Genomic DNA, 26865 nt, shown 5'->3' with positions numbered 1-26865 from the left:
CAACGCGACAAGTGTGCAAGTGTGCTTATTAGAAAATATAACGGGAGCAAAACAGAGTTTGCTTGTGGTTTATCCAAGTATTAATTGTCAATTAAGACACACGGATAAAAAAAATGCTCAGAGTTCGCTTTCAGCTTCCTCAGCTCGCGAACTTTCAATTCATTCATCTTCAATTTTCTTCCGCTTAGCATAGAAACCAACGAAAAACACGAAGAGCATTCGACGGAGGGATAGTGAGGTTTTGACACTGTTGAGCCTCCGGTGGCACAATACGTCACGGCGTTAGCATCCATGAAGCATGGCGCGTGACGTCACGTGTCCTCTTCCTCACAAGCGTTGACGCAGGAGATCGCATACAAGTCGCATTTTGTCGGAATTTCGAACCATCTTACAAAAACATAGGATTCTACCCAAAAATCTTCGGTACGACTCGACTCGGTTGCAACCGTAGACTTTTTTCCACATCAATGTATCGGTGGATTCGTTTTTCATCCATCGATGAATCCAATTTCTTTAAGCGATTTTAATGTCCTTCTCTTCATTAAAATATTGACGTTTTGAACGGATAGAAAAAAGTGCACAAAACAGAATATTCTATAATATCAAACAAGAAACAAAATCCAAGTGTCAGTCTAATAAACGGACATATATATTGCTATACACCTGCAAGTATGAAAGATAATCCTTTTCTAACACTTTATCCAAATATCCCATTATATTTGGACTTATCATACAAAACAAGAAGGAGCAACACTTTATTTCCTACACCTTAAAGACGTTTAAATACCCATTTAATGCCTTTTCGAATGCAATTTAAGACCAAGTCGACAAAAAAATAAAAATGAAAATAAAAAAACAACACAAAAGCATATCTTGCACACAACATATAGCGACTCGAACACTTGACCTGGAGTCCGACAGCCACTTCTGATGAACTGGACACTTTCAGAGCCTGGTCCAGAGTAAACCAATGTCTGAAGTGGCCATGAGTACTGCGGGTAGACCAAAGAGACATGTCTGCTCTGCCCGACTGAAACCACATCATCATTTTGATAGTTCCGTTACTGTGGTCATGCCAAAGAAAATGGATGACTTATTTTAAAAGACCACAGATAAATGGTACTAAATCTTTTTCTCCCACACAAATATTAATCTTATTAGTGTTCACATTATGAGACTTTTTGAAACTTTTAGACATTCTAATGGCAATGGAGGCCTTATTTTTAGAATGATTCATTCAAAGCCTATATAACTTTAAGGATACGCAGGAACCCTGTTGTTTATGATAAGCATGCAAGTAAGCATGTTGACAGACATTTGAAAATAGAACTATTTCTAGTGCGTACTCTTTGAAAATACCTTAACTTTCAAGCAAATGATGAATCCTCCGTCATACACTAACCAATAGAAACAAATCCCACACAAAGTGTTCTGCCCCAAACAGCTTTGCTAAAAGTAAAAAAAAAACAAAACAAAAAAGGACATGGGGTGGTGGAAAAAAATGCATGAGCGCTTACTTAAAGAGAGAATACATTTAACTTTCAACTTTTTAAAAAAACTTCATGGGCAATGCACCCGGACTTTTGAGTAGGTCTGTTATCTTTAGTGCGGACTTTTCAAAAAAGGTGCTATTTTGGACTGACCGGTTTCCTGAAGGGCAGCAGGATCTGCCGACGGATGACGTGGAAATAATTGGCGGGATTGGAGCAGTTGACCACGATCCAGTTGCAGTCGTACAGCTGACGCACGGCAAAGTCCTCATTCAGCGTCTGGCGAGCAAAGAGAGAATAAGGCCGACGTCCGTAAAAAGGCAAAACTGACCGAACGTGCGACCCGTTTACCGGCATGACGTCCGGGTCGTCGTTGCACATCTGCAGGAACCTCTCCGGGCGGGCCGAAGAGTGTTCGGGACCCTGAGAGGCGAGGAGGAGAGGCGGCGTGAGGCAGAAAATAAGGCCAAACGGCCAGAGCGCTCCCGCCCGCTCACCATGCCTTCCATGCCGTGCGGCAGCAGCAGCACGATGCCGTTCTGCCGGACCCATTTGGCCTGGCCGGGGCAGATGAACTGGTCGATGATGCACTGCGCCGTGTTGTGGAAGTCGCCGAACTGAGCTTCCCACAGGATCAGCGCGTTGGGGCTGGCCATGGCAAACCCCAGCTCGAAGCCTGGCAAAAGAAAGTGAGACGGGGCAGAGCGGACGTGGGCCCGACGGCGGGCGAGCGGCACTGACCCAAGACGCCGTATTCTGAAAGCGAGCTGTTGCAGACGGTGTAGGGGGCCTGGTCCGGGGCCAGGTGGTTCATGGGGATGCAGATCCTCTTGTCCACGTTTTGATCGTGGAGGACGTGGTGACGGTGGCTGCCAAAGCAGAACCAGACTCGTCCTACCGCACGTGACAACGCGGCAGCCGTGGAGAAAAGCGGACCCACCTGAAGGTGCCTCGCTCCACGTCCTGGCCCGACAGCCGCACGTGGATGCCTTCCTTCAGCAGGGACCCGAAGGCCATGTACTCCCCGAGGGCCCAGTCCACCGTCCGCTTACGAACCATCTCGGCGCGACCCTTCAGGATGCGGCTCAGGCCTAGGCGACACGAGAGATGAGACGGACGAACGGAGGAAGAAACCCTTTCCGCCCCGTGGCCGACTGACCTCCGTGGATGGTGAAGTCTTCCACGGGCACGGAGGAGGCCACTTGTCCGATGTGGTCCAGATTTTCCTCAGTCAATCCCGTGGAGGGGCAGCTCATGGACTTGGGCTGGCCGTCCAGCGTGAAAAAACCTGCGCAGACGCACGACAAGCTCTTGATGCGGATCGCCGGGCGGGCGGGATCCCGAAGGAACTCCTCGTACCGGGCCACGGAGAGTCCAGCCAGTGTTTGATGTGCAGGATCTTCTCGTCTTTAGAGCGGGCGTAGGCCTCTTCGCAGATCTTGTCGTATTTGGCGATCTCCTCCTGCGGGCGGATGCACAATGAAAAACTGAAAATGGCTTCTCAATTTACAGATACGGCCTTTACGGTGTGAAATAAAACATTTTTGCGGCCCATTTTACAGCCTTTTCCCCACTATGTGGCGTAAACAAGAGATTGGTTCGCAGACCCAAAAACTTGCAAATCCAAACCGTGCGCGCTGTCGTGCCTCTATGCTGCCGGATGGTGGCATGGGGACAGCAACTCAGCCCTTGGGTTTAATGTTCGGTGTCGGGTTGAGAAAAGCTTAGTGGAATGGATGTGAGCGTGTTTTTCCCACTAAGCTTCGGCTTATAGAAGCAGTGTTCATTCGACCTCTGAAAAGTGATGAGTCCCGGGGACTCGCATGCTCAAAAATCTATGGGTCCCAACAGAGATCTATGGCTCCCCAAAATTTAGTCTTATCCAGGTTGAAATTGTAAATCGGTGACAAATATATAATAAAAATCTATATATTCTTTCAGTTTTAATAATCAAACTATTAATTCATTTTCTGCATCAAATTATTGTTGGCAATATACCGATTAAAGGGATAACCAAATACCTGTCTTTTTTGCATTTTCTCCTTTTATACTTCTTTTTCTTAACTTCTTTATACAACATTATAATTCGTACTATAATGCATCAAAGCAAGTGAGCCGTTGAAGAGCCGGCTCTCTTGAATGAGTTGAGCCGAAAAAGGCGCTTCTCTAAAAAGAGACGGACTTTTCACCACACAACTCGAGATCGGCGTGCAGACGAAAACTCGAATTGCGAGAACAAAACAACATCTGCCGGATCTGCCTGACGAAAAGTTTGGAGTGTGGTAAATCTTTGTTTAAAAAAAAATGTAATCGGGTAATAATGACAATTTTGTGTCAAAAAAGTTGCGTCCCGGGACGCACGTTGATTTGAGACTATGGGCCCCCAGCAAAAATGATGCGTCTGGGACGCAGGCAAACCAGAACACTGTAGAAGGATAGATGGAATACATTTTGTGGTGTACCATTTTCCAGCCAGCTAGCCTCTATTATTCAGGCAACATCAGTCGCCTGTATAAAGCCAATTTCACTACGTTCATATCCCGGGGGGTTTACTGTATCCATTTTCATTCGACTCGGCTTTCCCGCGTACCTCGTACTCCAGTCTGGTGACGCTCCCGTCGGCGATGAGCTTCTCGGCGTACTTGAGCAAGACGGGCTTCTGCTTCTTGATCTGCTTGTACATGAGCGGCTGCGTGAACATGGGCTCGTCCATCTCGTTGTGGCCCATGCGCCGGTAGCAGACCAGGTCCACCACCACGTCCTTGTGGAAGGTGGCCCGCCATTCCGCCGCCACCTTGCACACGTAGATCACGGCCTCCGGGTCGTCGGCGTTGACGTGGAAAATGGGCGCGTTGACCACGCGGGCCACGTCCGTCGGGTAAGGCGAGGAGCGCGCCATACGAGGGTCCGTGGTGAAGCCGATCTGACGGCGGAGGCCCAGAAAAATCATTGACGGCCAAAAACGGAATTCTTCTCGATGCGGTTTATTTTTGCACGTGCAATGAATAGGCCTTACTCAATTATTGTGAGCCCATTCCCAAGTTGGGCAATTAAGAAGGGACGGGCTATTTTATAACAGGCTTTTTGTGTTCCTGCATGTCCACGTTAAATGTGAAATAAAAAACGAAATTCAATAACATACGACGTAAAAATACTACACAGTTTGAAATTATTGGCCAATTATTGAACCATCTGTGAAAAAAACCTCTTAAACCAACCCCGCCCCTGTTACGATAGCACTATTAAGGAAATATGCAAACCGTTCTAAATTAAAATGAATACAACTTGACTAAAAAAAAAAAAATCAAATTAAAAAAATACTAAGTTGAAAATGATCTGCAAGAAGAAAATTATTTTTTTTCTTATTCTTTTTTTCAATGTTTGGCCCCACAAAGTAATGGTGCAGGCAAAAAACATAAGAAAAATTACATGGAAAAAAAAAATTAAGAAAAGCAATCTCTTATTGTTAAACCATCTGCGCAAAAAAAAAAAATCCCCCCAAAAATGATACATAATACGAACCCTCTTGTAACATTAGCAATTTTAAAATAGTATGCAACAAGATTATTCGTTTTTTTCCCCAATGCTCAGCTCTGAAGAGCAAAAAGTGCGGGTCAAAAGGAAAGCTAAATCACCGTAAGATTAAAAAATGACGTTAGACATTTTCTTTTCGAATTGTCTAAAATTCTAGCTAAAATGGATCAAATATATTGTAAAAATAGAGCATCTTAAATGCAATTGCAATATTGATATAAAAAGGTTGTAACTGCTGGAGGACAACATATTATCGGCATAGCTATTTGGGAATTTGACGGATAGCAGTATTTTTCGCTGCTATTCCTCCCCTCATTCTCTCTCTTTGCTACCCACCCCGACCGGGGGCGGACCCACTGAAGCAAAAGCTCCACACATTACGCACCGGAATTAAGTTGCTGATAATGTTGAGATGTTAAAAGGTCTGTTAGAAAAGCGTGTGTGCAATCAAAATTGTAGCTAACGTATTGAGGAAAGACAGCCAAATTGGCGCGAAAAAAAGTCAGGAGCCCACCTGGTTGTTGACCACCACGTGCACGGTGCCGTGCGTGGTGTAGGACGGCAGGTCGGACAGATGGAAAGTCTCGTACACGATCCCTTGACCGGCGAAGGCGGCGTCTCCGTGAATGAGGATAGACATCACCTAGAGGGGAGGCACGGGGCGTCAAGGTCGGGTTCGGATACGGTTCCGGCGGCACCACTCACCCGGTTTCCGTCGTTGTCCCCGCCATAAAACTGCTCGGCCTTGGTCTTGCCCTGCACGACCGGGTCGGCCGCCTCCAGATGCGACGGGTTGGCCACCAGGGACAGCGTGATGTTGCGATCCGTCACGCGGTTGATCCTGCGGTGGTACATGCCCAAGTGGTACTTGACGTCCCCGGAACCCTAGCCGACAGAACCGAAACGTCACCGCGGCGATGGACACAGAACCCGAGCGGAAGACCACCGGTCGGTCGCTACCTCGTCTGCTGCCTCTAGCTTGGAGTCGAACTGACAGAAGATTTGCTCCAATTCTTTTCGGATCACGTTGGCCAAAACGTTCAGACGGCCCCTGGTCGGAGGAAGAAAAAAAAAAAAAGAAAAAAATTTCATTGAACTCATTTTTATAAGCTGCAGTGATTGCGACTAGTGTGTCAGAGCGCAAAAAAAAAAAAAAAAAAAAGTTCTGAGGAATTAGTATTTGGGGAACAGGAAATGAATTACCATAGACCCCCGGGAAACGTGTTCGCGCCTTCTAGTTTCTCTAGGGCTGCAACTGCAAATCGATTTTTGAAAGCCTTGCCAACCAATTGTATTATCGAATCACCGTCTCGTGCAATATGAGCTGCTAAGCTTTAAATCAATGCAAATCAGTGCATTTTTTGTCCAATTGGAGTTATCGTACCACTTTTGTCCGGCAGAGTGTGCCCCGAGGACCACTTTTGTTTACAAAAAAACAAAAACAAAAAACAAAAAAAAAACTTTCATCCTCACAAACAAAATTGTCTTGAAACAGTCAAACACTTCAAAGTTAACAATTTTCAAGGGAACAGATGAACGGAAGACTAAATTGCTTTCTTACACAGAAAAGACAAGCCCTCCACTTTCATTTTACTATTGAATAACAATAAAATTCAACCCCAAATATGTGTAGTTTGTTATTATTTGGCGGTATATAATTGTTATTTTGTTACAGTCACATACTCAGAAGTCATTTTAACCTTTGGGGCTTTTACAAAGGTGCGACGCTACTCTGCGGATTCCCACTAACCAAGAAAACGAGGGATCTCTGAGAGGCCACTGTATTTTGCGTGGCTAAAAGCCCGAGTTCAAACATTGCAGAAAAAAGGGCAAAAAAAAAATGCTTTTCTCTTAACGTTTTGCAAATGACCGACCTATGAGGCATGCCCATGATGACGTATTCCACGCCGCTCCCGGACGACATGTCGATGATGGTCTTGAGCGCCGGGATGAGCGACTCGCAGCCCTCCAGGCCAAAGCGCTTCTCGGCCGACCACTTCTTCTGCAGAAACTCCTCGAACCTGCGCCAGCGAGCAAGGCGGTGGTACGGCAGAACTGGCTTCTCCGCCGCGCTGTTTCGGGCGGTAGCTACCTGGTAGATCGGACCATACGGGCCAGAAGAGTCCTCTTCTCCTCCATGGTGAACTGCATCACGCCCGGCGTCTCGAACTTTTGCCGAATCCACTGACATTGCTCCAGGTCGTTGATGAACATGAACTCTACGCCGATGTGCTGGCAGTACGCCATCTGAGGGATGTGGCAGAACCGGAAGTTAAACTCCGTTCGTCCGTTTTTTTTTTTAAATCAAAGTGTCACAACAGTGAACATACACCAATTAATGAGTTTCCACATAAAGTATTTTTAGTAATGTACCGCCAAACGGCCTCTACTGGTGTGACACAGACTGTAAACAGTATACTGGATCGAACTGATTGCATTATTAGTCTCTTCAGCTACGCACCAACCTCGGTAAAGAGCTCGTTAGAATCGGAACACTAAGGAGGAAATGTGGATAAATTACATTTTATCAACGAGCCATATATAATAATGAAGAGAGCTATATATGGCTGGCGAGTCATAGGTTCCGAACCAGTCTTGAACCATGGACACCCTAGAAGATTCCATTCACGACAGAATGATGAGAACTTTAGATTTTATTAGGGCTGGGAAAAATGTCACGTTCAAGATTTGCATTAGAATTTAATTTAACGCGTGAAAATATATGAACGCAACAATCAAAATTCTGCCCCGGACACACCCTCGGTTGTCAAGCCGCGCTGCTCCAAGAAACGAAGAGTCACTTTTAGCACTGCACTAAATATGTCGACTGTTTCTCACGTAAAGCAACTTCTTCAGAAATGTTTTTATTCATAAGAAGTATCTATATATGCCGTTTTTGGCAGCTTTAAAGGAAAGTCTACTGTTCTACAACATTTAAAGAAAGAACTTGAATATTTTGTTTATGAAAGATTCATCTTTGAAACCAGAAGCTTTATGCACTTTTCCTTTACTTGCTATGCATTTTTCTATTAAAATGTTTACAACTGCTTTAAAGCAAAAGTAGAGTTTAACAGTGTTGACATAAAGTACTTGAATATCTTTGTTTTGAAAGCTATCTTTGGCACTAGTCTGTATGAATCTTTACTGTACTTGGTATAAGCCTATACTATTTGGCATAAAAAAGGTCATCTTATTTTTCAATGCATATTGTTTTCATACTCACTGGCATTTGTAAAACCTGGATTTGATAAATTAATCGTGATTAATATATTTCAAAACTGAGATTAATTGGTTGATTTATTTTAATCGATTCCCGGCACAAATTTTTAGCTTACCATGTTAATTTATTTTCGACAAGATAATGAAAGCCAATCAAATGGATTCATTACAAAACAAATGGTCTTTAAAGGAGCTGTACAGAATTTGGAACTTATTCTGCTCGCAGTCGCCATTTCTGGCTTGTGTCATCGTTGTGTCAAGCTCCTTGAGGTGTGCTTGCAACGACGTACATTTTTCTTAGACACGCTCGATTAGACTCGTCTATTTTCACCTTCTTTGGGGTTTGGGTCGGCCTTTGGACTGTACTTGAAACAGGCAGTTACTTACTTCTGACCTCTTTATGCTACATTGACCAAGACACAAACTGAAAACCGCCGGCACTAGCACTCTCCACCCTTGCCCACCTGCCTAACGTGTTCCGCTCTGAACAGCTTTGCTAAAAGTAAGATAAAAGCGAATAGGCGAGGTGGGAAAAAAATAAGGATTCTTTGAACTTAGCTGGGCATTGGTAACACATAATACATATTTTACTTTTAACCGCTTTTGAAGACACGTCAAACGATGCGTACCACCTTTAATCATTCCAACTGCAGAGGCAGAACAGGAAAGATTATTCTATAGGCTAAATATTGACCATATTAAATTTTGACAGATTAGCCAAAAAATGAGGAATTGATTTATGACGAGAGCTAGAGAAGCAAAACTAAAGATGCGCTTGCAGGAAACGCTTCATCTCAGCTTTCCAGACTCGTACCTCCAATCGCCGTATGATCTCCTTCAGGGGCAGCACGCTCTCCGAACCTCCTATGAAGGTAGTGGTGGGAAGCCTGAAGACCTTCTCCAGGTCTGACTCATCCAGCCCATAAAATCCTGGGTGCCGCAAAGGCAGGAGAGAAAAAGCAGCAGGTGACGACCGTGTGGAGAGCGCGGTCCCGATGACTGAAGGACGCTTCCGGTTCCATATTGATGGCCGCTTCCTTCAATCATCAGGGCCAAGCCGCTGTGACGGCTCAACAGTCTTCCACCAGTGGTTAAGAAGAGGGAGCCCCCAAGCACAGAATCAATGTGACAAGGATGGTGTGAGAGACAAAGGACACTTTGAGGTGAGGAATGTATGGACAAATGAAGTTAGATGATGTTGAATAGAAAGAGGTTGAGGTTAAGGTAACAGCAGATAGAAATTCCACATTCATTGAGGTAACAGTTGTCAAGGGAATTGTGAGACAACAGTTGACTGCAGAAAGCATCCTCAGCAATGGGATCAATAGGAAAACAAGTTCTTCAGCCATAGACTGTTTTGTTATGTTGGTGCTTCTGTAGTAAGGATCAGGACTCGGCAGTAGAATTCCGATTTGGCTGCCAGAATTCTTGTGTCAAATGCAGTCCTAGTCTATAGATTATTGGTATCCTGCCCTGGATACCAAGAACTGAATTTCCATTCAGTTCTAGAGCCCGTATGAAACAATTTCTTCAACTTGAAATTCACAGAAGTTTCAGTAATTTTCAAAATTTTAAGACATTTAATTCAGTTGATTTGTGTCCTTTGGTGAGTCTAGAGTTTATACTATAATTTGGAATGAGAGAGTGGTGCTCAGCTAACGGCCGGGTGTAAGACATTTTTCTAGGGAGCAATTTAAATCCTAATCCCTGCAATTCAAAATTTGTGAATTTATTTAGAGCGGGGGTCATTTTTCGGAGGCTAATATAGATCTTTGGATCTCGATCTGTATTGTAGGGGTCATATACAAGAATGCTCCCCGCTAGCTGTTTGGATTCAGTTGTCTTCAAGCAGTGTTTGAGCAGATCTACATCTGTCAAGCAATCCCAACCACGTGTGTGTGTGTGTTCTCAAATAAATAGTCATCTAACAGACCCGAGGAGAAAAAAAAAAACATAACAAAAAAAAAAATAAAAAAACAGATCAAGTCCGGCAGCTGATTCAGGAGGCTGCTGGCCAGTGAGGGCGTGGTCTCCCACCAGCTCAACTCACCAAGTATTCCTGCCCGTTCCTGCAGGGATTAGACACGTTGTGAACGGGACAAGGACCTGGCGTTCACACCGGAACCGGCACACGATTTGGCTCCAATCTCAGTTCAAGTATGCCAAACAAACTTAGCGGCAGCATCTACATGCCAACTGATGGCGACTACGCACACGGCAGGTCACACGGCAACACACAGTGGGAACTGATGCAGTAGTTAACGTGCGCGTCAATGTGTACTTTTGGGGAAGACTTTCAGCTTCTACAGGAAAAAAAGAGGCGAATGCCGGTCCACGGCGCGCACACACAAGCTAGCGCTGCTACGCTAGGCCAAGGCCGCTTTTCGTACCTCCAACCGTGAGGAGTTTCAGCCGATCTTTGACTGCGTCTGGACGTGGGAAGTGGCAGCAGAGGGAGGAAACATCCGAACATGTTAGTCAACTACCGCCTGCTCCTACACTGCAACCCACAGCCTCTAGCGGAGCAGCTAGTACATTAAGGGGACACACTGTGGCAGTGGCCTCACAGGCCAAGGCGGGACACCATGCCAACATCAGGAAGGGGAGGGGGAATTCCTGGCAAGATGTCAGCAGAAAAGTTACGCGAGGCTAAAGCTAATTAGTGGTTAGTAGCCCTGGCAACACTTTGGAGCGGGAAAAACAACCACGAGAACTCAAACTGCGGTTCTCAAACTCAAACTAGGAGGAAAAAAAATCTTTCCAAATGAGGTCATTGCAATCAACATAAAACGGATGACTCATTTTATCATTCCTGAGCCTGTGTCAAACTACAGTGTTTTTTACTGGATAGACATTAAAGGTAGCTATGCCGAATTTTCCCTCAGTCGTTGCTCACTTTAAAATCATCTCTTTAGATTGGAATCAGCATAGATTTCAGGGTACCGTAAATTCCAGACTACAGGGTCCACCTGATAGGTGTGCAGATTTAAGGAAGAAACTCAACTTTAAATCTAGGCTTAAAACGCACTTGTATACTTTAGCTCGTGAAAGACCTATGTTTCATGATGACAATGTCTGTGTTTTCTAACATTCATTTTGGCCTAGTCAGTCCGGGAAGAGAGATGGCCTCTTCTCAGGGTTTCTTAATTTTCATCATGCTGATATTGAGTTTTTTCTTGCCCCCATATAGGTTTTAGATCAGGGCATGGTGTCATAATAGTCTGTAGTATGCAATAATCTGTGGACTGTGAAGCCCTTTGAGACTTCTTGTGATTTTAGGGATATACAAATAAACATGACTTGACTTAACTTTGTTTTTGTAAAAACTGCACCGGATTACACGTTTAAAGAGCCATTAAAACAAACTCATTCACGACGTTTCAGAAAACGGCGGGGAAATTTAGAGTAAATTAAAGTAACACACTGTGCTGCGATTAACACATTCGTTTACACAGCTGGAAATCTTAATGAACTAGCGCAGCAATCAAAATAACTTAAATAGGTATTAATATAGGGCCAGGAGTGTGACAAAATCATTCTCGGAACAAAACTCAATGTACTGTACTGACTGAAATCCAGGAGCCAAACCAATCATAACAGCCTTTACAGAGTTTTGTTTTGAGTAGGTTTTTGTCTCACTCCTGCAATATTGACTGCTGCACTAGTTGATTGGGATTGACAGCTGTAGACACAGTCCGCAAATAAGGGTCTTCATGACTGCGCCGCATTGTAAGCCGCAGTGTTTAAAATTAGAGGTTGACCGATTTTGGGCGGACCGATTATCGACACAGACATTTGTGAATTTGACAGATATCGATATCAGCGTTTTATTTATTTGACCGGCCAATTCAATATATTCAAAACTAGGTTAGAGGAGTAGGAGACAGCTTTACTCTCATTCACTTCTCTCATTCGCTTCTTTCCTCCCTCTCCCCTTTCTTTCTCCTCTCTACTCACTGCCGCGCCTTGTGATTGGAAAAGCAACTGGAGACACTGAAACAAAAGCTTTTCGGACTCCAAACGCTGAAGACTAGATACTATTGTGATTTCAGACAGTCTTTGCTGGGATAGAAAAAGCGCATGTATGATCTAGAGATGTAAAAAGTGTAGTTTACTTGTTTTAGAGAAGCACATTCAGGTGGAAACTGGTATATGAGCTCTTATCATAACACGGGTTGGTCACTCAAGTGTGTGTTTGTGATTGAGAGAGCATAAAAAGCATGATAACGTTATCTTTAAGGCTGAGTGATTACCTGTTACCATAACAGTAGTTGGTCAGTCAGGCTATGAAACAGGAGTGTCCATAATTTTAAATTCGCTATCTCCGTTGAAATTTCCTTGCACTTTTTGTTTTAAGTTAATTTAAGTCATGTTGGTTGGTTTGACATTTTTATTTTATTATTACATATAAAAAAAAAATAAGGGAGTCATTTCAGTTTTTATGAACTTTTATAACAAGTTGATGCAACGCCTAAATTTATTTCCTGCACTGTAAGTTTTTTGTCCAAGTGAAAGATTAGTCATGTTAGTTGTGTTGAAATCAAATGTATTTACTGCAATTATTTCAGAGACCTAGAGAAAGTTTTCTTTAAATTTTTAACATGTGTGCTGTTTCTTTTTGCATTATCAAACATTTCTTATAACAATTTTTGAGCTTTTACGTCAAATATCGGCTCTAAATAATGGTTATCGGCCGCCTCTTAATACTAATAATCAGCCCTAAAAAAACCCTAGTGGCTTTTTATGTAGAAAAAAATGTGTGGCTCGCAGTCTGTAATTTAGGCTAGATGAGCAAGATGATGCAATTAATTTAGGAAAAAAATGCAAACATGTCAACAGTGTGATGAATATTTACGTTAAGGTTAAACCAGGAAACGATTCCATTCAGGAAAATGTTCGTGCAGCCTTATTTTCAGTTTGAAAACTTAACCTGCAAATCTCTTAACCAATGATCTAGTTTGTCATAAAGGGTCGACGGACCCCAAAAAGAGGTCGGAAGCAAGCCAACAACTCCAAAGCTGTGAATTCTGAGGGACGGGAATTCGCAAAGCTTCCTTCCAGCAGACAACCAAAAGGTGACCTTCCTAGAAAGCACTGCAAGACTCGACGCTCCTCTCAAAAGCAAGTCCTGCAACGCATGCTGACTTCCAAACATTCCAGAGCTTGAGCGTGTACAACCAACGCGAGGAAAAGATGGCTCCTCACGACGGTCGAGCAGATTTCAGAAGCGGGGAAAAAAAGAAGGCTTTTGAGGCTTGGCGGGATGAGGGTTCGGGGATGCGGGCAGAGCAGCGGGAGACTGCGGAGCTGTCGCGGTTCCTCACCCAGCTTGTCGGAGGACGTGATAATGTCAGTGGGCACGCACGAGTCCAGATCGGCGTCCATGATGCCCAGCGGGTCCAATTGGGCCACCTGGTGACCGCGTATCTACAAAGGGAACGAGGACAGAGCCCACCCGGGGACAGAGAGGGAACGGGGGAGGGGGGATGGAGGACAGTCGAGCCAAGTGAGGAAAGGAGGAGACCAGCACGAGAAGGGAAACACAGCAGCACAAGAAGCAAAGCAAACGGAGGTGAGAGGAAGAGGAGGGCGGGTGGGACAGAGACGCAACATTAACACCAGCGGCACTTTGCGGAGTCTCTCACCGACGTCCTGGAAGCCGCTACTGACGGGAGCGTCATCGAAATTCACGCAGCTGATGCCCAGCGGGTCCAAGTTGGCATTGTGATGACCCATCACCTACGCCAAGGGTGTCAAACTCGTTTTAGCTGGGGGGCACATGCTGGGGGAAAAAATCTCACGGGGGTTGAACTATTATGTTAAAGAGAAAGAGAGATAAAAAAGAAAACGGGGGATACAGAGTAAGAGAGATAGAAAAGGGAGAGTTAAAGAAATACAGAGAGCACCATACAGAAAAAGAAAAAAAGAGGAAGAAAATGAGTAGGAGATCAAAAGAATGAGAGAAAAGGAAAAGACAGCCATAAAGTTTAAAAAAGAGGGTAAAAGAGAGAGAAAGATCAATGAAAAAGTGTGAAAGTGAGAAAAAAAGAAAGAGCAAGAGGAAAAAGTGAGCATGAGAAAGAGGGAAAGAAAGGGAGGGAGAAAGGGAGAAAAAGGAAACAAAAGCGAGAGAAAGAGAAAGCAAAAAAGTGAAAGCAGATGAGAAAGAGCAAGAAAGAGATAAAATGGAGAGAGAAAGAGAGAGTGAAAGGGTGAATGAGAGCAAGAGATAAAAAGGAATACTACTACAGTTGTTTTGAGAGTGGCACCTGGCTAGTGTGACAAGAAGTGGACATATTTAAAAGTGCAGCTCCTTTTTTCCCTGCGCTTCTCTGTCTTGTCTCGCAGGCCTGATTAGGCCCGCGGGCCGCCCGTTTGACACCCCTCAAGCATTGAAATAAAAATATGATTTAGAGGGACAGTGTGTATTATTTGGCTCCAGGTAGTTGTAGAAAAATGCACTCATTAAAAAAACCCGATTTCGATTTAAATAAGTAAAAATACATGAATTCAAAAAAGTGTACTTTTAATATACTTTTAGGTTGAAAAATTGCATTCATTTTACATAAAATTAGCCTCACATAGAGGGGGAAGAAATATTTGTCTGCCATCTTGCTGCTCCAGGTAATCAATAACTTTAGAAGAGCTGGACAATATAATGCAAAAAAATGGTGCTTTCTGGTCACTTGGAGACTCTTCAGTTTGTATTTTTTTAATCACCGTTTTCGGTTCCACTACACTAAAAATTGACATCTAGTGGTCTAAACAACACAAACTGTCCCTTTGAAACTTCTTCCTACCTGCCTACCCATAATATACTGCCTCACATGCCCCCCCCCCTTTAACTGTATTGTTTATTTTTGTATTTATCGCTTGGTTGTTTTATTCTAGCTTTATATTCTGTGTACAATTAATGGGTGTCCTGAAAGATGATTTCAAAATCAAATGTATATTCAAATGGACTGCACAATTTTACAAGCAATCGTTTGGTGAATAGCAAGCATCAAATCAGGGGATCCAAAGTGAAACAGATTATTCGAATGTATGAATAAATAAATCGTGAAAAAGGCCGAACATTGATAGAAATAATTCACGTTGACTAAAGCTAAACCCTAATTGGTGGTTACCTGCAATGAGAATAACACCTTCTTTTAACAGCAAGGGGCATAAAGGCAACCTGCTGAGGCGGCTTTAGCTGAGATACAACAAACACAATCATACGTATCAGAGTAGAAGGTCTGTCCAATCCGTTTTATTAGAGAGGAAAAACCAAAGTGTGTCGACTCCCATATTGACCAGAGGCTTACCTGATAGGCACGGATGAGTGACTGCACAGCCAGGTGGTCCTCCACCAGTTTCTCCACATTGGGCTGGGCCCCCACCAGAGAGGAGAGCTGAGGGCCGGTGGAGAGGCCCAAAGGGGACTGGTAGGCGGCGCCGGGCGGGGCCCCGGCGTTGGCGTTGCGGAAAAACACGTCCCAGGACTGCAAGGGAACAAGAAGACCAGCGCGGTTCAGGACATTTCGACTTAATGTTAACAAAAGGCCGACGCCTACTTCCTATTCCTATGAAAAACTGAAGTACGAGTTGGGCTGCGACGACGAATCGACACAATTGATTATTAAAAGCGCTGGCAACAATTTCAATCCTCGATTCGTCATCTCGCGCTGTTTATGAGCCACTAAGCACCTTAAAACAATGCAAATAAGTTCATTCCTGGTCCAATGTGAGAGTTGTCGTACGACTTTGGTCCGGCAGAGAGTGCAACAGGGCCCTTTTCTTAAATAAAAAAATAAAAGGATCTTACATTTTTTTAATCTTTCTTTATCAAACATTGGATCATTACAAACCAAATTGTCTTGAAACAGTCAAACACTTCAAAGTTGACCATTTTTAAGGGAACTTAAAGTGCAGTTTTATCATATTTAAACATTTAACCCCAAAACAAATTAGTTGACAAAACCTTGAATGTCTTTTTTTGTGGATAAAAAAAGTGCTACACATTAAATGAAATACATTCCCCCTTTTTTTTTTTCATTTTAACATTATGAAACATTCTGTTGTTTTGTGTACTGTGTTTTTTTTATCCGTTCAAAACTTCAATATTGAAATAAAAAGGAAATGCTTCTAAAAAATTAGATTCGCCAATTAATCAAAAAAAGAAGAATTGGCCAATCATCGATTACAAAAAATGTTTACAAAAGGCTTTTGGGACGACGCCTTCTTCCTCTTTCGATGGTAAAAGTGAAATTTGAGTCATGGGGAGCGTTGCCAAAAGTGCGAGCGTGCAGCCGCCCTTCTCCACACGGCCCGGGATTCTTAGAGTTGCCGTTTAGGAGACCGACAAAAGACACGCGGCAGAAAGATCCTCTTTGGCCTCATGTCAACTCTGGCAAAATGAACCCAGGCTCAAAAGGGGGGAAAAAGTTGAAGTTTGCTCATCGGAAATATTTGATGGAAGGCCTGATTTAGAAAACTTGACTTTTTGCTAGGTTGCACAAGTTTGATGTCCTTTCCAGGGTTCATTTAAGGTTGCAACATCCATCAACAATCACTAAACGGTTGTTTTTCTTGTCTTGCCGACGGGACAAAAAATGTCCTCGATGCAAATAAAAACTAGTAAATGTGTTGATGAATACAAGAGCAACTAGGTGTTTGCGACTATGACTATGTCTAATTGCCAATATTTTTTCTCATTCACGATTAGTCTTCTTTTTCTCTATCCCCTTTTGGGACTACCCTTAAATGAATGAATGAAAACTTAAAATAAAAAAACAACAAAAAACAAAATAATGTTACATAATATGTTTGACCAGCTCGGTAGCCTAGATGGTAGGGCGCCCGCTCCGAGACTGGGAGGTCGCTAGTTCAAGCCTCGGCCGAGTCATACCTAAGACTTACAACATTGGTACTCATTGCCTCCCTGCTTGGCGCTCGGCATTAAGGGGTTTGCTCACCTAATGACTGCCAACACAGCAGTTGGGTCTAAAAACCCGGCGCCGATCGAAGGCGACGAGTCACGCCGATAACTTCGCGTGACAAAATGATTTCCGGTAGATATCATGTTGATACTGGCTGAATAATAATAATAATTTAAAAAAAAAAAAAAAAAAAAAAAAAAAAAAAGGGGGGTAGTAAGAAGCAAATGCTTATATTCCCTACCCCTTCATCTTTCCTATTAAACACACCAATTATATAACAACAATAGTAATATTAATAACAACAGTTATAATATAACAATAGCAACAATAACACAAAGTTAACCATAGTTGTAGACGCACTATTCCCAATCTCTCGTATCACTCATACCCCATTTTCTTCATCTCTGTATTCCACCAGTCATGTTTTTTTGTATTTAAATTTGAACACGTGAATAGTCGGACATTGTTTGATCTGGTCTTGTAAATCGTTCCAAAGTTTGACACCACACACAGACACACGCATACATTTCCTGGTGGTTCTCACCTTTTGGATTAGGAATTTACGGCAGCCCCTTTAATTATAATTTCCCTCTTTCCAAATGAATAATTTATGGATGTTTTCTGGCACTATGTTTCTGTTGACCTTAAATAGCGGTTGTGCAGTGAAATATTTGACTAAACCATCCAATTTTAATCATTTAGACTGCAGGAATAAAATATTGGTGTGATCATGATATCCCTTGACTGAAATGTCCAGGAAATGACGTCAAAGCGCAGCGACACAGTCAACAACTCGGGCTCTCTGTGTGTTGTTGTCGTAGCGGGTCAATCTTAAGTTTCACGTCAGTAATTTGGACCCGTTTCGGGCTTACACCGAGCGACAAGCGGTAAACCCCAAACGACAGAAGAAAACTTTGTCTCGATAAAGTGCCGACGAAAAGAGGGAAGGCAACTCATCCCAAGCGGCATTTGGAGACCGGGCACCGCACCCGGTACGATTCGCCGAGCCCGTCGGGTAATGAAGAAACAATCCAGAGGTTCCAGCTTGTCGATTGGATATACGCCAAGTTTACACACGACGTACAAAATACAAACAAGACTGTATAAAATGGCGCACGCTGACGGATAGTATTACAGGGCACTGCTACTCAAATGCTGATGTCGCGTTAACAGAGCTTAAGCGGTGCAATTCCTTTTTTTTTTACAGTTTGTAGGAGAAATGAGATTTTGACCTAATTACAGAGCTCCTTTGTTGTCAAAGCACGAGAACTTGGAAAAAAAAAAAAAAAAGACAGCGTGTTGCAATCTTGAGACATTTATCTGCTCTACTGCTGTTTTAACTTTAAGTGTGTTGAAATTAGAGTGTTCTGTACTCCTCATTTTTGCACTTTGATCAGAAACCGTATGATTGAAAAGATGAGTCAAAGACCTGTTACCTCACCTGTGAGCTTTTCCTTAAAAGCATTTAACCTATCAGGCTGAAATCCTGCCCTGTCGTTTTGATAAAAGGAACAGAGTGTTAAGTAATTACATTACTCGTCTTTATTAAAGTGTACAGTACATTTAATATTGAGCTGATATCATCTTAGTGGCATACAATACAGAGATTATTTTTGTGACAATGAATTGTCTCCAGAAAGTCCTGAACGTGACAGCCCTAATAGCAACTTCAAAATCAAACCAACATAAAATCGATATTTGTCTTTCCACTCGGTAATGCATTTCACTACAGTGCTTTAAAAACCCAATTTCTGCGTGCAAAAGATGCAATGAAAATATAAAAGGCCCCGGAGTTTAACCCCGTGGAACACTACATTCTGTGATACGACAGCTCATCTTCATACTGTTGACCCAGAGATATGTCAGTCACGCCTTAAAAGGTTTTCACACTACACTGTTGAATAAGATGTTTTTTTGCCCACTGTAAAACATAACGAGCAGATTGTGCGCGTCCAAAAACGAAATACAATTCATACTTCTCTCTAAGATGTCCGACTGCTATTGGTCGACGTCATACAAGTTGCTGGTCTGCAACCAGTTTGCGTCACGGCATTTTGAAAACGCGTATAAGCTAGTGGTTGTACTATCTACCACAATGCCCTTCTCGGTTTTATTCAGTTAAGAATTTACAGTCCTGAATTTCTATAATGCATTCATTCACTGTGTCCCAAGGCTCGAGTTATGCCAAAGGAAGAACCAAACAACCATGAAAACGGAGCCTGCGATGATCGAGAAACACAGAAAAAGATTGCGGCCGTAACTATTTTACAATCGGGACCATTGTGAAAAATAAAGAGGCGATTAAAGCAATGAAATCTCCTGAGGAGGACAAAACAAGCTTTCAAGTGGAAGGTTTAAAGTCAATTTCATTTTGAATCCTCCACCCAACCCTGCCTGCATCCACCCACCAACTCTGCTATACCAGCTGAAGTCACGTTACACCAAAGGTTTCATAATATGGATGTATTTTAGGTATGAGTAGTACTTATTATTTACCAGGGGTCTCCAACTTGGTGCCCCCTAAGGACATCGGAGGTACTGTCCTTAGAGGGCATGTGGACCTGTTCTGACCAGTTTTGAAAATAGTGCACCAGTCCTGGGTCATTGGGATTCTCTTGTAAAATCTTTATTAGTGGTTGACTGAGTGTACCATCCCTACTTCCAATAACTAACCTGGCAATGACGTAGTAACAAAATGGCAAGTTATTTCAAAAATAGATATCAAACTGGGTGCCCATTGCGCTAATTAGAAACAAAAAGTAGCTCTCAACTAGGTTGGAGACCCATGCTAGATACCATCGTTATTTGAATGTCCTAATCTGTGTTACTGTGAATTCGTGACGCACTAGCATAGGTTTCTAACCTCCGCGATTCGGCAATTACAATTTGCCACGCCTACCTCAGTACCAATTATGTTGTATCCATGATCCACGATATAAAATTTCTTATCAGTCGATATTGACAATTATCACATCTTTTTTCCCTTCGCATTTTATTTTTGACCCTGAGCGAAAGTTGAAGAAAGCGGGTACAATGTTAACAAAATAGACAAAAGGAAATGACACGCTGCTGAAAAGCGCTGTCATGAGCCATTGTTGACGTTGGGGCTCAACACTGGATCGCTAGCACTTATTTGATTTTGCCTCTGCAGGTGATATCGTTTTAAATGATGGAATACATGAGTCATATCCTCTTGGTGGCCACAGGTGGTTGGCAAGGTTTGTCAACAGACTCTACGTTTCCAAAATACTTTCAAACAATTAAAGGGGCCTCTTCCCGTCTTCGATTCTTTTAGTGGGTATGCCGGCGTTATCCTTTGTCTCTTTTTTGCTTATTTTGACTGTTTTGTTATTTCCCTTACGCTCTGTGTGAGGTGCCATGTTGCCCTTCCGGGGAAATGATTTCATGGTCCTCGTCACATTCTTTGTCTCCTGAATGTTTGTCTGTAATTTGCGTTATTCCATTAGCGCCCCGATTTATCCAGTATTCAGGTGGTGTACTAACGGTTAAAATATAATCGACTTATCGAAAGTTTTTATTATGTTACGACTTATGATATGATAATTGCCGTTATCGTTTTATCGCCCAGGTCTAGGTCTACTGCACGTCTGGCAAATGGGTCCATGGAGACTCCCATGAGTTGGGTACACATCTACAACTCTTTGAAAGGTTGAAAACTGTCGCATCGGATATTGAACGTCCCCTCCGAGTGCGACGGCGAGCACATCCCGCCGCTAACTCACCTTGTGGACGCTCTTGGGGTTCTCCAACCAAGCAAAGTACATCTCCTCAACATAGTTGGAGCTGGTCCCGTTGAGAAAAGGCTCCGAGGCCACGGGCGCCGTGTAGCACCTGAGGGGCAATAACGTCCTTGCGCCCGAAGAAGGCGTGGCTGTGAGCGGCCTCTGCGGGCCAATAGTCTGAGCCGCCTGCGAGGCGGTAAGCGGGCGCAAGCGCACCGCGCAAGTCCTTAATCGATGCATTAGTCCTCCTTAAGCTGGCATGCACGTGCTGGCACCAGCCGCGACGATGCCCAAGATGACACGCGAGGAGAAACAAACGATACCAAAAGCCAAGGGATCCTTTAGGGTCACGACGATGCTGTCCTTCGGTGCCTTTCTCCAATTAGATCCTGGAGTGGGAAATACGCACCCAAAATAAATGTTCGGCTTGTGGAAAAAGAATAATCATTAGAACCATTTATTTATTGTATCGTATATACGGAGCCAATGATCGCAAGTGGGAAGCCAAAACAATTCGAACTTGTAAGGTTCGGTCCATTTTTTTATAGGACACAATTTTAGTTTTACAGTCAATTTGTCACACCAACAGGCATGTTTTGGCTGTAAATCGCTAAATAGCCCTTTATATAGAAGCTCATAAAACAATCTCGGTTCATTGTTGAGACACTTAATGATGAAAAGCCACATAACAAACTTTGAGCACGCAGAAGCTCTAGCAAAGCACCTAGAGCTATTTGATTAGGTGAGCGGTAGGAACGGGCGAAGCCATACACAGGACTCGCGCATTCTTCCTCGCCCATCGCCATCTGCACTGAAGGTGTATATACGTTGGCATTCTCGTTTGCAGCTTTTTGTGACACTTTTCCAACATAACTTTGCTTGCATCTATATTTGAATTCATTATTCAGGACAAACGTGACATCAAAATGGGCCTCAACACTCCTAAGTTACTGCGGGAGGCAGACGAATTTTAAGTCGTATATTTATATGGATCAGATACACAAGCTCCAGCATTTTTATTATTATTGAATGGATTTCATCAATCTTCAAACATCACACAGTAAAATACAGCGTGCCAAAGTATTAGCTTTTGTCTGTTTAGCAGTTTGTCTTGAAATACATGATGTGGCTCTCACCAAAAAAAACACTTTTTTTTTTTTTTTTTTTTTTGTGGCTCTTTGGGTGGAAAAATGTTCCCGACCCCTATTTAGCAGTTTGAAAGTTATTGTGCTACTTGAAGGTTGAAGAGAGTGCTCCCACCAGACAATAATTCCAGTCCAAAAACTCACTTTTTGAATGTTTTCGTCTGTCTTGGTGTGTTGATTACCACGCTACGCGAAAGAACATGGAGACCGGGCATCCGCGAGAGAATTGAAGATTAATAAACGGATGGTTCACAAGTGAAGGAACCTAAAAAAATAACTCAGACAAGATTTTATGCGTGGGTTTTGTAATCAATAGTTAAATAAACCACAATTAAACTCAGTCTTGCTCCAGCTGTACTTGTAATCACGCATGCTAGTCTTTGTGGATGTAAAACTACCGTAGCAGAGGGCACCCACGGCCTATCATGCGATGTATATGTTGAAGACAGAAATAGAACCATCTGTGGTGACTGCGCCTTTCAACGCGATGTGCCCAATGCTCACGCTATTATACCTATTATTACTGGATTAAGCACTTATCTAGAATTTCTTGTATCTTGAACAATTTTTTCCCCCCATTAAAAATACGGGTAACCCAAAACCAATTTACAAATGAATAGGTTTTTACTCTGCGGATTTTGACTATTTGTGGGTCCTTTTTGGAAAAGCACCCCTGCCAAAAAACAAGGGGTTACTGTAACTGTAATTGGACATAAAAATACAGTATTTAGATATTAAGGAAATGAAACGTTCCCTCCGGCAAGTCAAGAAAGCACAGCTGAGCTTCTGCGGAAAAAATGCGAGGTGGCCCGAGTTGGAGGAAAGGGTCTAGCGGTGGAGCACCGAGGACAAAGCACAACAGTAAAAAGATCCCGTTGTGCGTATCGCTACGGTGCTCTTTATTAAAAAAGTGTTTTATCCTTGTGTTTTGTATCCGATACTTAAGTAAACCACAAAAAGAGTCAGTTTTGCTCCCGCTATATTCTTAAATACACTCACTTGTATGCTTTTCTGGAATTTGTTTCCTACTCAGGTTTTGATGGTATAGAGTGCTTTTTTTGAGCAGCAGTGCAGAATAAATACTTCGGAAATCACACAAGAATATATTTATACGGACAGCCATATTCTGTGTTTTTTTTTAATATCCGTTTTTTGCACAAAGTTGCTGTAAATATTATTGCACTATTTTCTGTTGCACTGACAACTTAGGCCAGTCTACAAACACTAGCTTGTAAATATCTCTCCAAATATTTTTATTTCATTTCTCTCTAAACCGTATTAAATGTGTATCCATGTCCAATTTCGTAGTGAAAAATGCACACTACATTGTTATTAATTGTTATCAAGACGATTCTAATTCTGTACGACTTTGTTGTATGACTGCACTTAACACCTTTTTGTTATTTTATGAGATTTTAATAAATGCATGTTGTTTCTCAATTTATATTGCGCCTATTTATTAGCAATTCGGTGCATCTCAAGTATTGAACTTCCTGTGTTTCTCGGATGCGGCCAAGCGTTTCACGTTTTTGGCCGTGGCCCCAAATTTTCATTCGGATGCAGTCGTCTTAAAACCATTTTCAACCATTCAGAAAGTTTGAATATTGGGATCAAGTTCTTTATTTTCTGTAATACAATTGAGAAAGGAAAATTGTCTTACATTCTAGAAATATTACAAATTAATAAATAATAACACCTTTTAAGATTTCAATATTACCGATAAATGCTTACAAAATGATATTCAAATATTTTCCGATGGTAACTTTTTTTTTTTAGCTAAAATTAGTCAAGTCATGTTTATTTGTATTACCCTTAATCACAAAGGGAATAAAGGGCTGCACAGATCAAAGACTACTGCAAACTACAGACTATTATGACACCATCCCCTTATATTGTCAACATAAAATCTAGGTTATTCATATGAAATGAAATGTTTATTGAAGGTATTGTTGGATACATTAATCAAAACATGACACAAAAAGAAAAACTAATGCTGAGAGTGAGCATGGCCAAATAGGGTCACCTTACGCCCCCTCCCCTAAGGAAATTTGACAGATCTGTTTCTGCCAACCTTTGCTTAAAGGTTTGCACCGTATTTGCACGAATAACCCGGTCAGGCAAAAAATTCCAAATTTTTGGTATCCTGAAAGAAATAAAGTTTCCGTGCAAGTTGCTGGTAGGTCTAGGCACCCGTAACTTATATCTGTGACCACGTAAACCATCAACACGACAGAACTCAAAAAAATGATCAAAAGGCACATCGATCATTCCATGCAGTACTTTGAACACAAAAATTAAATCAAATCAAATTTTACGGAGCTCCAAAAAGTCCAAGTTCAGTCTTTGTAGTCTTTCCGGATATGACAAGCTGTGCTATAGAATAGAAGTGTGTTTTAAGCTTAGACTGAAACATTTCCACTGAAGTTGCAGATCCAACCTCAGGGGGAAGAGCATTCCACAGCACCAAGGCCCCCAATGGAAAACACTGTCGGATTTCTTCTTGGCTCTTGGGATCCCTTTAGGCCTCTTCTCAAGGTTTCTTTTTTCCTCACGCTGAGGTTTTGAGTTTTTCCTTGCCTGCATGTTGGTTTAAGATCAGGTAATGGTGTAATTGTAATCCTGTGCAGTCCTTTGAAACATTTTGTGATTAAGGGCGTCATAAATAAATGTGACTTGACTTGACTTGACTAGTAGACCAGCGTTTTCAGAGCGAAGGCTCCGGACCGGAATATAAAAACAAACTTAAAAAATACATTCAGTTAATGAGTTGGTTTGAACAATTTTATTGACACTATTAACAGCAAATAAACAATGTGAGGTTTGAACAATTTTTCTCGACAATTTTAACAGCAATTAAGCATATTATGCAAGGGATGATTTTAATTCACATTACAAAGCATTCTCCAAGCACTACCTTGGAAATATTAGTTATAATGTCATTCATTTGATCATTTTTTCTCTCGTTCGAATCTGTGACGTTTATTCTGGCGTGCCATGTTTATCGCGTTACACACTACGTTGTCATCAATGAAAACAAAGACAAGTCTGATTACAGAATACAAAGACCTTTAACGCCATATTCTTGGTTTAGTAGACGGTCCTGTGCAATATTTCTGGAAACTAGATTTCAGAAATGAGTCAGAAATGCAAAACAAGCGTGGAAAATCTCAACTCGTTTTTGACCTTGCTAGTCCTACGTCATCGTCGCCCCGCCCACCGGCAATATCTCTTCCTCCAGTTGGTCATCATATCGGAATCCCGCCTAAAAATAGACATCTGCGCTTTTCTATTGGTCTAAACCCTGTCAATCATCACGTCGTCGATTGGAGGCACACTTCTCCTTGGGCTATATTTTTTGGTTGACAAAATCATCAAAAACTCAGAAAATGGAAATCGAGAAAAGTTAAACAAGTAAAATAAAGAAACACTCTCAATAAATGAACAGAGCGTTACGGCGAGTATAGCTCACCCACCGGCTCACTTCTTATATAATTAGCCGGCTAAGCTAGCGTCTACTTCGGACTTTGCTTTAGTGTTTTTGCGGACGACAAGAAGGAAGAAAGACCCGATTTAAACGTCAAAAGGACACAGAAAGAATAAGTTGACCGACGTTTTAATGTTCGGCGTCAAGGTTGCTCGTCCGTCGTGAGCACTCAAGCTAGCTAGCGGCTAGCCGAAGACGAAAATAGCGAGTTATAGTTTTTCTTTTTCTCACTCGAAAAATAAAAAAAGGGCCGGAGGAAACTAGTATGGAGGAGGTGAACCGCTTCCCGGTCGGGCAACTTACCTCCGTGGAGGTTCGGGAAGGGAAGAGGACGCCTGCTTGCCGGCCGGCTGCCCGAACGCCCTTCGACTCTCCCGGTGGCGCATGAATGACAGCTCGGGTTCGGCGAGGTCGGGCGGAGACTGGCGAGGAGGCCCGGGCGGAAGTGACGTCACTTCGCGGCGCCCAGAAAGCCGTCGCTTTAAAGCGGGGGTTCCACACTCATTTTAGCCCCGGGGGCCGATTAGAGAGGCGGAGGGGAAAAATGAAAAACAAAATAATAATCATCGAGAAATTAAAAAAGAGAGATAAAAATAAGAGAGAAAGGAAGAAAAAAAAAAGAAAAATGAAATGGAGAGAGTGAAAGATAATGGATGAAAGAGAGAGCTGGGGAGAAAAAGATGGAAATAAAAGCAGAGAAAGAAAGAAGAGGGGAGAAAGTGAAGCGTGAACGAGAGAAATAAGGAGAGAGAATGGAAGAAAAAGAGAAAAGGAGAGAGAGAGAGAGAAAAAGAGAAAAACGTGGCAAGGAATAAGGATGGAAGAGTGAAAAAGAGAGGCGATAGAAAATGTAAGAGAACGCGAGAAATAGGCAGAGAGTGAAAGAAAAAAGGGAAAAATCAGAGAAAGAAAAAGAGGCTAAAGGTGAGAGAAATAGACAGAGAGAGAGAGAGGAAAAAGAAAAAAGAAGAGAGGGATGGAAAAAAGAAGAAGAGAAGAGAGACACAAAGAAAACGGGAGAAAAGGGCACTAGAGAGAGAAAGAGAGGAAACAAAACAGAAAGGAAGAGAAAGGACAAAAGAAAAAAGAAAGGGAGAGACAAAGAGAGAAAAATGGAGAAACGGGAGATAGAAAGAGGGGAACAAAATAAAGACAGAGAGAGAAAGAAAGACAAAGAAGGAAAAACCAGGAAAGAGCAACATAAAGGGAGCGATAAAGAGGGAGGAAAAAAAGAAAAAAGTGAAGAAAAAGCTAGAAAGCTGAAAACAAGAGACAGAGAGAAAAGAGGGAGATAACAAGATGTTTCGCTGGATGGATTCAATCCTTCGA

The 26865-nt window shown here is 42.5% G+C and overlaps 1 protein-coding gene across 3 annotated transcripts in view; it reads right to left on the bottom strand.

Annotated features, from left to right (window-relative positions):
- The window catches only part of LOC148366519 (2-oxoglutarate dehydrogenase complex component E1), a 29200-nt gene extending 3205 nt beyond the window's left edge, over nucleotides 1–25995 (bottom strand). Inside the window, exons 1-19 of one of the 3 annotated variants that reach the window (XM_088336976.1) lie at nucleotides 25840–25995; nucleotides 20908–21296; nucleotides 15551–15727; nucleotides 13889–13982; nucleotides 10634–10672; nucleotides 9058–9173; nucleotides 7117–7271; nucleotides 6899–7045; nucleotides 5985–6075; nucleotides 5730–5909; nucleotides 5539–5667; nucleotides 4081–4413; nucleotides 2850–2952; nucleotides 2650–2778; nucleotides 2431–2581; nucleotides 2232–2359; nucleotides 1988–2166; nucleotides 1842–1913; nucleotides 1644–1769 (exon numbers count right to left, since the gene is read on the bottom strand). In XM_088336976.1, coding sequence (XP_088193102.1) covers nucleotides 1644–1769; nucleotides 1842–1913; nucleotides 1988–2166; nucleotides 2232–2359; nucleotides 2431–2581; nucleotides 2650–2778; nucleotides 2850–2952; nucleotides 4081–4413; nucleotides 5539–5667; nucleotides 5730–5909; nucleotides 5985–6075; nucleotides 6899–7045; nucleotides 7117–7271; nucleotides 9058–9173; nucleotides 10634–10672; nucleotides 13889–13982; nucleotides 15551–15727; nucleotides 20908–21147 — 2589 coding nt within the window. In that variant the 5' untranslated portion in view covers nucleotides 21148–21296; nucleotides 25840–25995. Of the gene's footprint in view, nucleotides 1–1643; nucleotides 1770–1841; nucleotides 1914–1987; nucleotides 2167–2231; nucleotides 2360–2430; nucleotides 2582–2649; nucleotides 2779–2849; nucleotides 2953–4080; nucleotides 4414–5538; nucleotides 5668–5729; nucleotides 5910–5984; nucleotides 6076–6898; nucleotides 7046–7116; nucleotides 7272–9057; nucleotides 9174–10633; nucleotides 10673–13567; nucleotides 13671–13888; nucleotides 13983–15550; nucleotides 15728–20907; nucleotides 21297–25839 lie in introns of all 3 variants that reach the window. The other 2 variants (XM_088336978.1, XM_088336977.1) reach the window with 2 other exon arrangements.
- Between the last annotated feature and the right edge of the window lie 870 nt (nucleotides 25996–26865).

This window comes from Urocampus carinirostris, chromosome 5 (genome assembly GCF_059441175.1).
Source record: "Urocampus carinirostris isolate Australia breed hairy pipefish chromosome 5, RoL_Ucar_1.0, whole genome shotgun sequence".
Taxonomy (NCBI): Eukaryota; Metazoa; Chordata; class Actinopteri; order Syngnathiformes; family Syngnathidae; genus Urocampus; species Urocampus carinirostris.
This window is presented reverse-complemented; position numbering and strand designations above follow the sequence as displayed.